Source organism: Alosa pseudoharengus, unplaced genomic scaffold (genome assembly GCF_046254945.1).
Source record: "Alosa pseudoharengus isolate Yale_2024_CS ecotype anadromous, Long Island Sound unplaced genomic scaffold, YU_APseudo_1.1 YU_APseudo_1.1_scf_12, whole genome shotgun sequence".
Lineage (NCBI taxonomy): Eukaryota > Metazoa > Chordata > Actinopteri > Clupeiformes > Clupeidae > Alosa > Alosa pseudoharengus.
Genome location: NW_027468587.1, coordinates 8839957 through 8855566, shown reverse-complemented (window position 1 = coordinate 8855566; position 15610 = coordinate 8839957). Strand labels below are relative to the sequence as shown.

The 15610-nt window shown below is 41.8% G+C and overlaps 1 protein-coding gene across 1 annotated transcript; it reads right to left on the bottom strand.

The window, feature by feature from the left end:
- Positions 1 to 6234: 6234 nt before the first annotated feature.
- LOC143118888 (cell adhesion molecule CEACAM20) lies at positions 6235 to 14284 on the bottom strand. The gene is made up of 7 exons (XM_076280024.1): positions 14126 to 14284; positions 13309 to 13430; positions 12534 to 12750; positions 11326 to 11483; positions 9578 to 9722; positions 8118 to 8259; positions 6235 to 7037 (listed from the first exon to the last, which is right to left on the bottom strand). The coding sequence occupies exons 1-7, from the start codon at positions 14181 to 14183 to the stop codon at positions 6950 to 6952; spliced, it is 930 nt and encodes a 309-aa protein (XP_076136139.1). The 5' UTR covers positions 14184 to 14284; the 3' UTR covers positions 6235 to 6949.
- Positions 14285 to 15610: the final 1326 nt, after the last annotated feature.

Below are 15610 nucleotides of genomic sequence, written 5' to 3'. Positions count from 1 at the left end.
TTGGTTACTTTAAAATGTTAATACACTTAAGGCTTAGGAGGAGGGCGCAAGAGCGAAATGTCGCCCAATTGCTGGAACCATAAGCTTTGGGGGCGTGCAGGATACCAAAGTGTGGGAGTGGCTTACAGAAGGGTATCTTTTAAAGAGGAAAGTCTTCAATGGAAAAAAATCCTCATGTCGTCAACTGCCTACGTTAGTGCTGGTATACTTTACAATAACCAGCGATGGGCTGTATTGGAACATACGTATTTCAAATACAAAATGGTATTTTACAATGTGTATGCTATTTAATTGAGTTGAAGAAAGCGGCTTTGTATTTTGTATCAAAATACTTAATTGGTGTGTATTTTGTATTTTAAAAATAGCCCACACAGCATAAAATACTTTCTAGGAGACGTCGATATGATTGCGTCATGAAGGCGCAAAATGATGCATGCAAACTCTCATTGGTGATGACTTGGCCAAGCAGATTCTATAGTCACAATTTTCAACCGATTTTAAACGGGAATCAGACGAAACAAACATTTTTAATCTGGTCTGTCAGATTTTTCGTGAAGTTTGAGTAATATTACAATAAAATCAGTCTTTCAGATCCAGTCCGATCCGATCTGGCATTTTTGTTGATATAGGCACCGTGAAGACATATGATTAGTGTGAGTTAGGCCTACGCACTCTGTCATATAGGCAGGCTATATAAAAAATGCACATAATCCCACTAGCTCTGCTCCAGTAGAGTAAAATATTTACTTTCTTTTGCTGGATTGATCAACAGGCTTCATCGAGGACATCTATATAATGGCAGTGGTTGTGCACAAGGCATCAAGCTTAAAAGAGAACCCAACAGTGCAGGCCACAGAGCACACACGCACAGAGACAGACGGACACACACACACTAACACACACACAAGCACACACATACACACAAACGCATGCACACACATACTCATTACACCGCCATTCTCATACCCCACAATCAGTCCCAGTTGGGTTACTTGCTCGCCCACATTCATGAGATTGCCTGTTTTTGTTTGTACTGTTTTGGAATTCCAGATGTTTGGTATTCTCTGTGTAGCCTCTTCAGAGTTTTAATAGGCAAAATGTTTTTGGATAAAAAGGTAATACACGCATGGTTTCCAAAGTGATGTCATGCTCCCTTGAAAAATGTATTTTGACTATTTTCAAAGTACAGAAATAGCCTACAGTTTTATACATGCCATGGCTACTATATTTTGTCATTTATTTTGATATATTTATGGGGATTTTATATTTTATTTTACAATACGTTTTGATGTAGCCTATTTTTGCCCATCCCTGACCGTGCATTCCCATAGCCTGACAGAGCCTACAGGCTAAACACTATTGCATTAAATATTCAAAAAAACGTGTTACTTTAAATTCTCATTATTTTCATCCATTAGTTAATCTGCATGTAAAAAAATGCTTATTGGCCTTTAGAAATGTATTAATAATATAAATTCTATTTATCTGAAAGTTCAGGACATTGTTTGAGCATCTAAGTCAAGATTTTCACTCAGGTGCGGGAGTGGATGTAAATTCATGCATGGTGGAATTTGCCCATTACAGGCTTTAGAAAACACAGGGGTTCTATTCCAAATGCAGTAAGCTATCAAATAAAGCTTAGGGATAGTGTACACCCGCTATCTATCTAGGCTACTAGACATTGTGTGACAACAACAACAAAGGCATGTGGTGAAGATATGTGGTGAATGAACGGTGCGGCAAATCTCTTACAATAGCGTTACCCTGTGCATCGTCCACATTGTCGCCTGTGTGCATGGCACACATGGCATCCAGCTGGGTTCTTAGCTTGAATCTGGCGACACCTTTAGGTGACTTGAGTGAACTAACATAGGCCTAATGAAAATCCTTTCAACAGAGAGCATTCTACTTGTCGCAACCGCCGACTGACGTCTATGCTTCAGGACAGGTGAAGCGAATAACATTCTCGGCTCTGGTGGAACTAGCTTTAAATAAACTCATAGGAGCGTCTGGTAAGATGATTAACCCCACCACCACGTACAGCCTTTGGTACAATGAAAACAGGCATAGCTTAATAGGCCTGTAGTGTAACATTGTAGAAGAACTAGATGTACCGCAGAGCGGTACAAAATATGACCGCCGCCGTGTCCTGTCCTGCACATTCTCTCCGCAAAAATAAATCACGCTTGTCAATTTGTCTTCATCTCCTACTCCATCCCCTACTTTTGTGTATGTAAATGAGTGTTCATAGTGTGTGTTTGTTTTTGTGTTTTTGTGTGTGTGTGCATGTGTGCGTGCCTGTGTGTGCATGCATGAGCATGCGTGTGTGAGCGTGCGTGCTGTGTGTATGTGTGTGTGTGTGTGTGCGTGTAGCTGATATGGCCCCGCCTGAACGGAATTCCACGAAACTTGGCACGCATTCAGAGGGTTTCAGAATTATTCTACACCTCCAATTTTGTGCAGTTTTGACCCTGTCAGCCAGAGATCTGCGATTACAAAAAAAAAAAAAAAATGTCTTCAGTCATTTTGTGCCAACGATTCCCGGGACACTGGAAGACCGGGGTGCACGTAAGTTGGTGTGCACGTAGCCCCACAAGGATGACACGGAACCATCGTTTTTCATTTTGATCCGTCACCCCTCTGCCGGACTGGAGGTAGGGTGCATACAGTTTTCTGTGAAAATCGCGAGAACCGTAGGTAGGGCCTAGGAGGACCACATTTTTGTTGGCCTTAAAGGGCCATGTCAAACCATCCTATAACCACTCATTTGATGTATAGCGCCACCTAGTTAAAGAGGAAAAAACAAAAATGAGATGTTGTAATCACAGGCTGGCATGGTTAAAACTGCACACAATTGGAGGTGTGAGATCATGCCATGAAGCATGCCGTTCATGGGAGACCATACAATAAATTAATATATGTGTACATTTAGTGACTGTACACTACGCATGCACACACATAAAGATACATGCACACACATGTAGGCACACACACACACATACATATACACATAAGCACAGACACACACACATAAACACACACACACACACAGGTACGCACACACTCACACACGCGCACGCATGCACACACATACACGTAAACACACACACGCAAAAACGCACACACACAAGCACAGACACACACACACACACACACAGGTACACACACACTCACACGCACGCATGCACACACACACGTAAACACACACACGCATAAACACACACACATAAAGACACACACATGCAGGCACACACACACACCCCATTACCCTCACACACACACTCACACTCACAAGCGAAAACTCACACACAGAGAAGCACACACAAAAGCAAACGTACACATGCACACACTCAAACACTCCATCCCCACGCACAAGAGTAGGGGATGGAGTAGGAGATGGAGACAAATTGGCAAGCGTTATTTATTTTTGCAAAGAGATAGAATGTGCAGGACTGAGCGGCGGTCATATTTTGTACCGCTTTGCGGTACATCAAGGTTTTTTTTATAGCCTGCCTGACCCACCTTGACACATACACTGAACATTGGCGCTGTGCATGCTTTCAGCTAAGGCTACAGCTAAAACATGGGAATCTGGTGACTTGTCGATGTTACTGTAATAACGAGTAGCCTATGGACTGTTTCTTGTGAGAAAAGGGGCAGAGTGAAAAGGAGCTATGAATTAATCAGTTTAATAACACAATGCCCGTTCTGCTCTGTGGTGCGTGAGGACGTTAATGGAGTGTCATTGTTAAACCGCCGCATCTACACCATTATTAACGGCGGGTGGCGGTCAACCGCAAGCTGATAATGAAATCGTATAAAATCGACCGTAAATGCCGCAGACAGTCGCAATGAAAGAGCAGTTATGATAACTGCTATGTAATGAACTTCTCTGTTTTAAACTTGCGCCGAGGAAAGAGGCCTGTTTCAAAAAAGCAGTGGTGCCTGCAGGTGAGGTGTACAGACTACCGCCAGTCTACTCAGCTACGAGTAGAGAGAATTCCCTTGTGTACACTCACTCCAAGTTGGCCTACTATAAAAAATGGAAAAGTGAACCTGACGAAGCATAGGCGAAACGCGTCGTTCACTAAAAATAAAAATAAACCAGCAAAGAAATCCCACCAGTGTGCGGTGATACTTTATTTTTCTTTTTATCTATTGACGACTGCACCTCACCAGCACCTGGAAGGCTGTGCACAGGAACTTTATCCTTTTGGCCTACTATAACTTCCCAACCCTTCACTGAACTGTAGCTCTACAACTGCATGACAGGAGGGTATTTATATTTTTCTGTAAAGTAAACAAACTAATTTACCTGTTCAAAGTAATGCAGCAGAACATATGCACTACTGTACTTGGAACGCACATTTTATTTGCAGGAGAGAGAATGCAAGCACAGAAAGCAGCAAATCAGCAATTGCAGGGCTTGTCCACGTTGCTGGTTTGGTTGCTGGCTTGGTTACTCAACGGTGTTTAGCTAATTCACTAACACAAAACTTCATGGCCATCATTCATATAATGTTGGGGGGAAAAAACGAAAGGATAGAGGCAGCAAGGCTATAGGAGTTATCTTGGCTGGGCAAAATCCAGGTAAATTGGTATATGCTCAGGGTTCCCACATTAAGTCTAATGTGAAATTCCATGACTTTTCCCTAACAAAAAATTTCCATTTCCTGAATTTCCATGACTTACTATATAATGAAAAGTACAATATACCGACCAATGATTTCAGAGCAGCCGCATGGCATTCAAGAATCTTGTGGAAGATGAATAAGTAAGATGAAATAAACAAAGTTGTGCTACTCAAATGAGCAGTAAAGCTAGTAACCAAATATACACCAATTCTGCTTGGAAATATATTTGTATTAATGTATTTTGTCAAGTAAATTTTAAACTGCTACAGCAAAATTCCCTGATATTCCATGATTTTGCTAGCCTGGGTGCCATTCCGAACTTAGTCCCGCCCCACGGGAAGTTCGGTCTGGCATTGCTCCATTGTGGTGCAAGTATGCTCGCACTAAATCGGGCGGACCAATCAAATCAGGCTTTACGATGATGGACAGGTGAGCAACAGCGCCTGGTCTATCACGTCATCTGAGCACGTTTAGATTAGCCTTTTGTTTGAAACAAAAACGCAGTGGCTAGAAGGATACATGGCTTTTAAGACCCCATATGGAAAATTCATATTATTTAATGAGTTTGTATCACTGAAAACGATTATTTCTGAAAACTTTGGCCAAAGTTGAGATGTGGGAAAACTGGTGGTTTCACTTTCATCAAGGGAAAACAGCGCTGTTGCATTGCGACATGTTCCCTCGTTCGTTTGAAATCTCTGATTGACCACCTGTTCGAGGGATTTGCGACAGCTTTTCCCAGCTGTTTAACATGTTTGTAGCATATCACTGTTCAACAGGATTATTTTAAAAACGGAGGGGATATAGGAGCAGAAGGGTGGTTCGTGTGTTTTCTTCCTACACCTCACGGTAAGCTATTTTGTTGCTCTGATTGGTTAGGTCTATCCAATTGAGTGCAGAGGCATTCCCTCCCCTGTATCGGTTGAAGTACGCCCATAATTACGTCCCAATGGGACAGTATCAGACTCATATTCTGACTAGAATTTGAGTATGACAACGTCAGGTTATGATTTTGCCCCAAAAATTAGAACATTCCCTGACTTTCCATGTCTGGAATAGACTTTCCAAAATTCCCTGATATTTCAGAAATTCCATGACCAGTGGGAACCCTGTATGCTGTTCAAAACATTAGCAGTAAAGGAGCAGGATAATCATGCTGAATGAAGCACAACATTAGCAGTAAAGGAGCAGGATAATCATGCTGAATGAAGCACAACGCTTTACTGATGTTAAAGCACAAACACTGTTTAAAGTCCCACACGATGGACTAGCATAAAGGTACATGTGCTCTTACCAAATTAATATCACTGTTGCTTGGTGTGCAAGCAGCCTAAACACTTTCAGCTGACCAATGCCGAACCTTGCAAACAAGACCAGGATATTTCCAAAGGTATGAAAACTAATTAGGTCTACCCTTCAATATTGACTCAAGGTCACCTAAAGAATCAGATCATGGTCTGAGAGCACATTGTCCATGGTAAAGCCAAGATTTTTATTTACTTTTTATGTCCCCTGATGGAGCATTCTGCCTCAAGCCATTGTCAATATTCTGTCTGTTTGAAATGCCCTAACTCAACCCAAATCAATGGGGACACAAAACTTGGGTAGTTATATTTTATTGAAGCAGCCTGCTATTACAAAAGCAATAAAAGTACATAATTTTCAAGAAAAGTCTTAAATGCAAAGTGTCAAAGTGCATCTTGAATAATTGGTGCAGTTTTCCATCATTTTAAGTGCAACAGATAACTCACAGGTAGCTTACAGCTTTCATTTCCATTAAAAAATAAAATTACACCACACTTAAGAATTCAATTTCAACGGAGTGATTTCCAAAGGAGACACACCATTTCATAACAGAACGGTCATGAGGACCGGCAGAGCAACTGAAGGAGAGCCTTCTGTTCAAGGTTACCACCCAGGAGGAGAAGAGGAAGGGAGGAAACACATGCGACACACAAGGAAGCCCCCTGCCTGAGAGAAGAAGTGTGAATCTCAATTTTCCGAGCTGCGAAATCAATATAGAGAAAATTGCACACCTTCTGTTGAAGAGCACTCCTGCCTATTGAATTTAGACAGGGTCTGTGATAAAAACCAGGAGAGGAAAAAAAACAGCATGGCAAAAAAAAGGCTTGCTTTCACACATCCTTATGAATACTCTGATTTGAAGCGTACCCAGTCTCTTCCCATAAACGTCCACCCCGATTCCCATCTATAACTAAACTATCAATTGCCTGTCTGAGTTTTTTCACCCATCAGATACCACACCTGATACACCTTCATCCTTCAACCTGCTGCTGGCTACACCCTACTACTCCTCACACCAGGGGCTGGTTGTCTCCAGTTGTGGAGGGAAGAGACTCCACGCTCCCTTTGTAGATGGGCTTCGTCTGGGAACGGTCATCACTACAGAGTGAGATAGAGAGGAACAAAAGGAGGATGAGAGAGAGAGAGAAGGAGAGAGATTAATTCAAGAGTAACTTGAATGGGAGAGAGATGGCACAGAGCCCTGATCAGTTATTCTGTAGGCCACTCCACACAGTAGGCCTTAATTTCTCCTTCATGATCAGTTATTCTGTAGGCCACTCCACACAGTAGGCCTTAATTTCTCCTTCATGGAGGATACTTGGCTACGTCTGGCACTGACGTGATCATGACTAATATTATTTCCAATTTTGCCTCTTACACCATCACAGGAAAATAAAGGATGCTGTACAAATTTTAAGGATTTAAATTTAAAGAAGTCAAGACCGGAAGAGTTAGCATGACTATAGCTCAGCCCAGTTGGCATTAAGAATAGTCAAGGAAGAGCTTAATGGGCCAAATGATTTTACCTACCAATCAGTCACCACAAGTGAGTGGTTTAGGTGATAAAGATGCTTTCATTTGAAAACATGCTGTTGCCATCCAGAGGAATATAAAAGACACCTTATTCAGACAGATTTATCAGTGGGTACAAAATAATGTAGATTAAGTCCTGTGAACCTAGCAAAGCTCATAGGCCTACAATGAGGGGGATTTCATCTTTAAAAAGTTTCATTCATTATCAGTTTACCACTAGAACATGAACAGTGGTAAGCTATAAGGTTCGTCTTTAACTTTGCATTACTTTCATCTCAATATTTATGACAAAAACTACTAAATGAATCTTCAGTATGTCCTTCAGTATAATTTGCATTGAACCTCATCAGCCGCACCCTTCGTTCAGGCGAAATCCAGTGGAATAGCTCCAGGCCACGTTAAAAAGAGGGATGGTACATTTGGCAGAGAGAGAGCTCAGGGAAACCAAGAGACTTTTAAAACCCATTACGCAATATGAAACAGTGTAATTCCATCTCAGACATCTCCACAGAGATGACTTGGCCTTCAGCTCAAACCTTCACAGTCAATTAACCTTCTCAAGGTGGTTACAGGGCCTTTTCAAAAGGGGCGAAACAAAGACAGCTCACACACAAGAGAGACAACGAGGAGTCTGGAGTCACTTACATGGGCCCCTTTGTCTGCCTGCGCTTGGCTCTGCGGCAGAGGAAGGCCGTCATGGAGACCAGGAGCACCAGCAGGACCAGGCCGGCCCCGGCGGCGGTCAGGACGATGCGTCCGTCCGTGGTTTCATACCAGCCAGCATCCTCTGTGTGTGGCAAGGAGAGAACCACTGTTAGTGCCAACCTCAGTGCCAACCTCAGTGCCAACCTCATCCTTGCGTATTCCCTAAGGTACTCTCAACTCCTCCACCGCTGACAACCCTCCCAAATCCATTCCAGTGTAGAGTGAGTGTAATTAAGACTTCAGTGCCTGCATCGCTAATGAGATAGCAGCGGGCGAGCATACTAATTTATATTGGCGATATGATCACCTTGGTAAGGTGCTTCAATTACATTTCTTTTAATCTTTCAACAGATCTCTAATGAAAGGTGATTGCGATCTCTAATTGTACGTGATTGGTATCAGAAGTGGAATTAAATGCAATTTGAATTTATTGCAATTACGTGCATTGTGTCATATTTCTACTTTACCTCGTGGCTCTGGGCATTCAGCTGACTATGCCTGCACTAACTTTTCATTACTTTCTCTTAAACCCATCATGAGGTCAATATCAGTTCAGGGACATTTGTCATATCCTGTTACAATACATAGATTCCAGGATGGGAAAAAGTGGTTCAGCAAGTCTAGTCCCACTCATAAGTCTAGTCCCACTCATAAATCTAGTCCCACTCATAAATCTAGTCCCACTCATAAGCCTAGTCCCACTCATAAGCCTAGTCCCACTCATAAGTGACATTAAAATATCACCCATCTCTGACTGTTTCCCAGGTCCACATTTGGATATGAGTAGACAATCATGCTTAGAATGTTAGAATGTGCTTACGGTTAGAATTTGTGTTTAAATCTAGTTATTCTATACTAATCCTGATCCTAATGCTATGTACTTATATAATATGATATTTTAGTATACTAATCTCAACTCCACAGCATATACTAATACTAATACTAATACTTTATACTATAGCCTATAATATACTCATCCTAATATAGTCACACACATTGACTCAATGAAAGGAGCCCAAGTTACAGTTGGATACAGCAGTTAGTATTTAAAGGGTATATGCAAATACTGATATTAATACTAAATGAATCAGACTTATATGCTTAGTTCGAGACAATTACCAGTAAATCTTTTGTTTGCTTTTTTCCCCAATGTGGATTAATGGCCTAACATATATCAACTGCACTTCCTAACATATTCCAACTGCACTTCCTGGATCACAGTCTGTCACGTCAGCTAAGTAAACTGGCAGCACACCTGTGACAGTTTACTTAGTTGATTATGTATGGTATCTTCCTCCTCCCCAATCTGCCATGTGCAAGGTACTACAACAAGCCACATCTACCCTCCACATACCCAAAGCCCTGTCAGGGTGACGCCCTAATGTCATTGGTCTACCCACCTGGTAGGACAGTGAGGGTGAAGGAGCGACTCTTGCGGAGGGACTCCACGCTGGGGTGCGTGGCGGTGCAAGTGTAGGTCCCATCATCCTCTGGAGTCACTTTCCTCAGCGTCAGAGTCTTCGATGGCAGGATCCAGTCACTCCCCTGCAGAGGGATTAGCATGAGACAGAAAAAGGGAGCAAAGGATTGAGAGATAGAAAGATACAAGTAGTCAGGGGAGAGAGAGAGAGAGAAGAGAGAGAGAGAGAGGAGAATGAGGGTTAGAGAGGTAGGGAGAATGAGGTGGAAAGAAAATGAGAGAGAAAAGTAAATGGAGCATCGAGAATGTGGAAAAAGTGAACTTTAAGAACAACCTACTTTGCACAATCTCGGTGGTGAGTTATTCGAGCTGTTCAAAGTTATGTCAATGAGCTACAGCGCGAGCAATTAACCTCGATCACTGTTTCAGACAAAGATTGCTCTGCAGCACACTATTAACTATGAAGAATAATGAGAGCACCAACAGAATAGCACTGCAGGGACAAAAATAACCACACAATGCAAAGCAGACAAGGAATAGCCACCAAATGCAAACAATGGCAGATGGAAGAAAAGGGGTAAAAAGCCAGTGTACAAGACACAGCACGTCATAACCATATTAATGATTTGGCACTCTGAGATTTCTTCCACTCGCCAACAAAGTCCATTTCAATTTGAATAGAATTGAATTAAGAGGATTTCCTGCAGAGGCAAGTTCTGGCCAAAACAGCATTGTGTATGCTAATCCACTCGCTCTAAAACAGTCTCTCTGCCTAGTGCTGTCTCACGGGCACCAACAGAGAGGGATGCACAGGTAACTACTCTCCATTAGGCTATAATTTTCCATGTTGTGCAAAAAATAATTTTCCCCAAATTACTTTCACACTGGTAAACACAGAAGTATTTAAGCACTTTAGCACGCTATGGCAAACCAGAAATGAAACCACCAATATGCAGCTATAGTGAGAGAGCACAAAACAGTACATCAACAAAAGAGTAGACTGATAATTAGATGATTTATGAAATGAAGCCTTCGGGCACACACTGTGGGATAGGGCCAGATTAAGACTGAATAAATATGGTGAAGGTCATCTCACAGCTTTCTTCATTCAAAGAGAATACTCTTACACTGATATTCTGCTCTTCTGTGTCTGCTCTATATATACTCTAGATATAGGAATATGCCACTTCACCTCAAACTCCTGTATAATTACCCTTTTTGCAATGAGGGTAATTATAATGTAACTCTGACGATATGCTTAATAAACAGCATATTATAGCGTATGCATTATGCTTCTGTTTGTGGAATGTGCTTTTGTCATGTGTTTCCATGTTGTAAACCCTGAAATCTTTAGATAAATGCATGTAAAATATCTGAAAAGTCCAAAAACTGATCATGTGTAAGAATAATAGGCATTATCTTACCACTGTCCCTTCATGGTTCATTTATGTGTAGTTATAACACGTATCAGACGAGATGTGTTCAGTGGCACAGCAGCTCACATGCTGGAGTATATAAACACTGCCTCTGTGTGTGGTTAGACTAAACTTTGCTTAGGGGCACAGACCTCTCGTGACTGTTTTTCTTTGGAAAACAAAACCCTGTTTGGCCGGTTTCTCTGCCCTTTCCCTGCTGGGCGTCACTGCGGAGTGTTTTCTTCCTGAGTGCTCGAGCAGAGTGCCGAATGCGGCCACAGCCAAAGCTGTTGTCAACAGCGCTCTCACTCACCTCCTTCTGCCAGAAGTACTCGGGGGTCTCAGACGCTGTGGTGGAGCAGTTCACCTCCACGTCGCTCCCTAGTGGCACACGCAGGTCTTGCGCGGAGTCGTAGAAGCGGTTGTAGTAACTGCTGGGGCCGTCCCTGGCGAACGACAGCTCGTGCATGTCTACACAGAAACAGATTGCCAGGAGAAGGCAGAAGCGAAGAAAATAATGGGGTGGTTGGTCAAAATCCCGGTAGGAAAGCATGCACATAAGGTATGCGTCTTGTGCCTTCTCCGCAAATGCACTCAAGGCGTATCAAGCACACTTGGGAGAGTCTTGGCACCAATTACCTGCAAATTACCTCTGGGAGCAATCAATAGCAATGCTAACGGTCAGCCTCGGCTTGTTCCATACAAATGACACAATGCTGAGGTAATAGCTCATTTTCTCTCCATCTGTACATCAGTTTAACAGGTACTCCTCTCTCTTTCCCTAACATCTACATCCCTCCCTGTTTATCGCAGCAATTCCCCGTCATTGACTCTTCTAAATAAGAAGGTAGTCGCTGCTGTCCAGGAGAAAGTGAGAATGTAACAGCTCTCCTTGGACCCATATGAACTGAGAGCCTGTTGTCATGACCCATCCAAATGATCAGCTCAAGGGTACACTCTTAAAACGAATGTGTTGAAAGCAGCACAACTTGCGTTTAACACGTCTCTCTCTTGTTAACACGTCTCTGTGTCCACAGTTTGTGTTGTTTCCTTTTTTATTTGTTACACAATATGTGTTGAAAATAACACAACTTGCATTGTTTTTAAACACATCTCTGTGTCCAGATAGGGACAACATATTTGTTTTAAGAGTGTATAAGTCTTCTATCACTGGAGTCATAAGTGTATTTTTATCTACGGTAACATATACAGGGTGAACATATCTGACTTAGTGAGGAGAAAGGATTATGAGTCACACAACCGACTCAAATTAATATAGAGAAAGTAAACACAGACTCTTACATGGATTAAGCGTAGTCTATAGACTGTTTTGTTCAATGAAAATTTCCGTTGAAGTTTCCTTTTAATCTAAGACTAGGTTTTATTCCTGTGCGGGAAACCGGTTTCTGCTCAGAATCGCATAAGTCCTAACCAAAACCTGGATGATTAAAAAAACGCCACTGGCTGCATTCTTTGCAGAGCTGATCAGATTGTCAGATCAGCTTTCAGCTGTACACCTACAGTGGACGGTGACGGACAGAGGATCGGAGGAGTTGTCCGAGCCGAGGGCAGCGTCATCAGACACGCAGCGGTAAAGCCCCTCCATGTAGGTCTGTATGCCATAGGTGGTCAGGAGCAGACGGTCATCTTCAAGGTTCAGCTCGAAGTAACGGTAGGAGCAGAAATAGTGGCTGCGGTAAGTCCTGTCTGACTCAAGGCGATACCATCCCTGTGAGAACTGAGAATAAGAGAGGTTCGTTAAAAACGGCTATGACCTTTTCTGAAGGAGTTGTTAGAAAAGACACACACAAATCAATGAACAAAAAAACAGTATCAGTATCAGTATCGTTTGCATCATTGAAATCCCCTACCCGATCATAATGACTTGTACACCTTTCCTGTGTATGTCTAAATGCATCAACTCAGTTGAATAAAAAAACAGGAAGTGGCTTGTCTGGCTTAGAAGACACTTCTGGACATGTAGTTCTCAGAGGGTGGCGTTTATAACATTAATGCAAATTCAAAACAATGGTATCTTTGGGAGATAGGGTGACACTACATTGTATCAATATCAAATATGATAACACATTATTCTAGTCTAGTTCTGGCAAGTAGCCAGGCTAAGCAAAGAGAGAGAGAAAGAGAAAGAGAAAGCGAGAGAGAGAGAGAAAGGTGAAAAGAGAGAGACAAGGAAATGCATAACTAAATTGTTTTGCTGCTATTTACAAGTTACTCTGACCTCTACCACACCCATAGGTTGGTGTTCATTATATGCCGCATCATTGTGATGGCTCACCTTTGAGGACCTCTCGAAATAGACTTGGCTCATGTTAGCTGTAGAATTGGAGTCATAGCATTCCAGGGTCACCATATCCCCAGCCACAATTGCCTTTGCAGGGCCTTTCACAATCAAGGAAGCTGTGGTGGACAAGGGAAAGTTACAATTCCAGCTAGAACCACAACTCATTCAGTCACATAATTATTTACAGTGCTGGTGTTGAACGCACTGAGAACAGAAACAATTGCATCCCATGTGATTTCTTCGGAGGAAGATGATTCACAGTAATTTTTGGTTCGCTTTTCAAGTCACGCAGGGGATTTACAACTATCAACCTTTGTGCAAGGTTATGTTGCCCAATGGTTCCTCTGAGATTTTGTGGAAGTACAATGTTCTAGAGAAAAAACATCTAGGGCCGTAATCTGAAAGATGTGCAAAGTCTTAGCATGTTACACAATGACCTATGTATATTCTTCTTTTTACATTATTTCCATACAGATTAAAATATGTACATTTGCCCAGCAATGAAAATAATGTTTGATCCATGCACTTGACAAGACTGCTCATATTTCAAATAAGGGTCCCTGAAGTTAAAATGACATGTAAAGGCTATGTTCCTAGGCTACTTTTAAAAGTTATGCAATTAAAAGTTAGATATGACTTATTATGTAGACGTACAGGACGTGCCATATTGAGAGAACGTGCGCTCATACAAATCTATGAACTATGGTACCCTACCTAAGTTCGACAGGTGTAGTTGGTTGAAGAAAATAACGTTAGTAGCTTACTTATTTGAGAGCCATTAAAAGCAGAATGTGAAAGAAGTCATATTTACCATGGCTCATCTGAAAGTGAACGAGCACAAGAGCAGTCAAAAACAGGACCCCTTTCATTCTGGCGATTTCGTCAAAGAATGTGTTGCCTCAAGTTCCAAATGTTGATGTCTGTAAAAACCGAAAATGTGTTGGTACAATTTATCAACAAAGAAGGGGGCGGATCTAATAGGCTATGTGCGCACGTCCTAGTTGGCCATACAGGAAACATAAAAGAACATCATTTTATTAATATGTAGATAAGTAAAGATATGTAGATTCTAAAGGAAAATGCAGAAAAGTAAACGATTTTGTGAGTTGTGGTAATTAGTAACATATAGCCTATAATATAGTAACGTTGTTGTACTAGCGCAGGGCTATACTTCCGCCACACTTTTCCATGTCACTTGTTTCTAAGTAAAAGTGGATCATGGAGTTTCCCCAAGGTCATTCATAAGTAGACCTATCTGAAATTAACAGATGTGCGTTCTGGATACATGAAAACCTTTAGTGGACGTTTGTCATAGCCTAGGTGTAGGGTAGGCTACACAACATTCAGAGTTGTTTATTGTGCATGCTTGCTTGATTTTGACTTACTGAGCAGCGTCGATGTAATATGATGATACGCATTGTGCCCCCCCCCCCTCCTTTTGTCAGCGTTGATAGAGGGGAGATAAACGTAAATAGATCAACGTCAGTATGCTTTTGCACCGTATTCATCTGATTTATAGTTGAAACATTATAAATGGGACACCTAATGAAATCAATCTGCATGCATCTATGCGTCAGCTATTTTCTAATTCACATTTGAGAGCACCTCAGTAACACAAAACAAACGCATGGGTTTGATTGATGAGGCAAAGCCAATAGCATTTTGATGTAGAGGTGTTCTCTTTCACAACAAAATGGCTATTTTGGGGATTACACTGACGCCGACCTACTACCTCATCTAACCTTTCCCCCCTCTCAAAAAAAATAATAATAATCCAACATTCGCTCAAAGTGTCAGCCAAAAGGTTTTCCATGCAGCCTTGAGACAGAAAAAACAAAAATAAGTTATTTGCAGACATCATTTATTGCAGCTTTGATTCATTAGAGATGTGTTGTTAACCCATGGAGAAAATAATTCCAGAACCACCATGATTATTGGAAAAACCTTGCCTTGTAGATAGGCTCTGATGACTCACAAGCACAAGCATGACCCTACTTGGGGGAAGAGAGCTGCAGACAATCTGCTTCAGTATGGACAGGGCTGGACTGGGTATTGAGTTATATTGGGCTTCAGGTGACTGCACACTCACTGGAAATCCAAAGTCTCCACAGACTCCGAGTCATCAAATTAATTCAGCCCCTTTGGCTTGATCCGAGACTCCGTAATGCAGCTTTATTGTAATGACCTGTGAAAGCATTAGATTATCAGAACTGTAAACTTTCTGAGAGGAACTTCTGAAACAGCTTTGTACATTTGGATGTTTTAAAACAGGTGTAAGGTCGATTGTGCATTATAA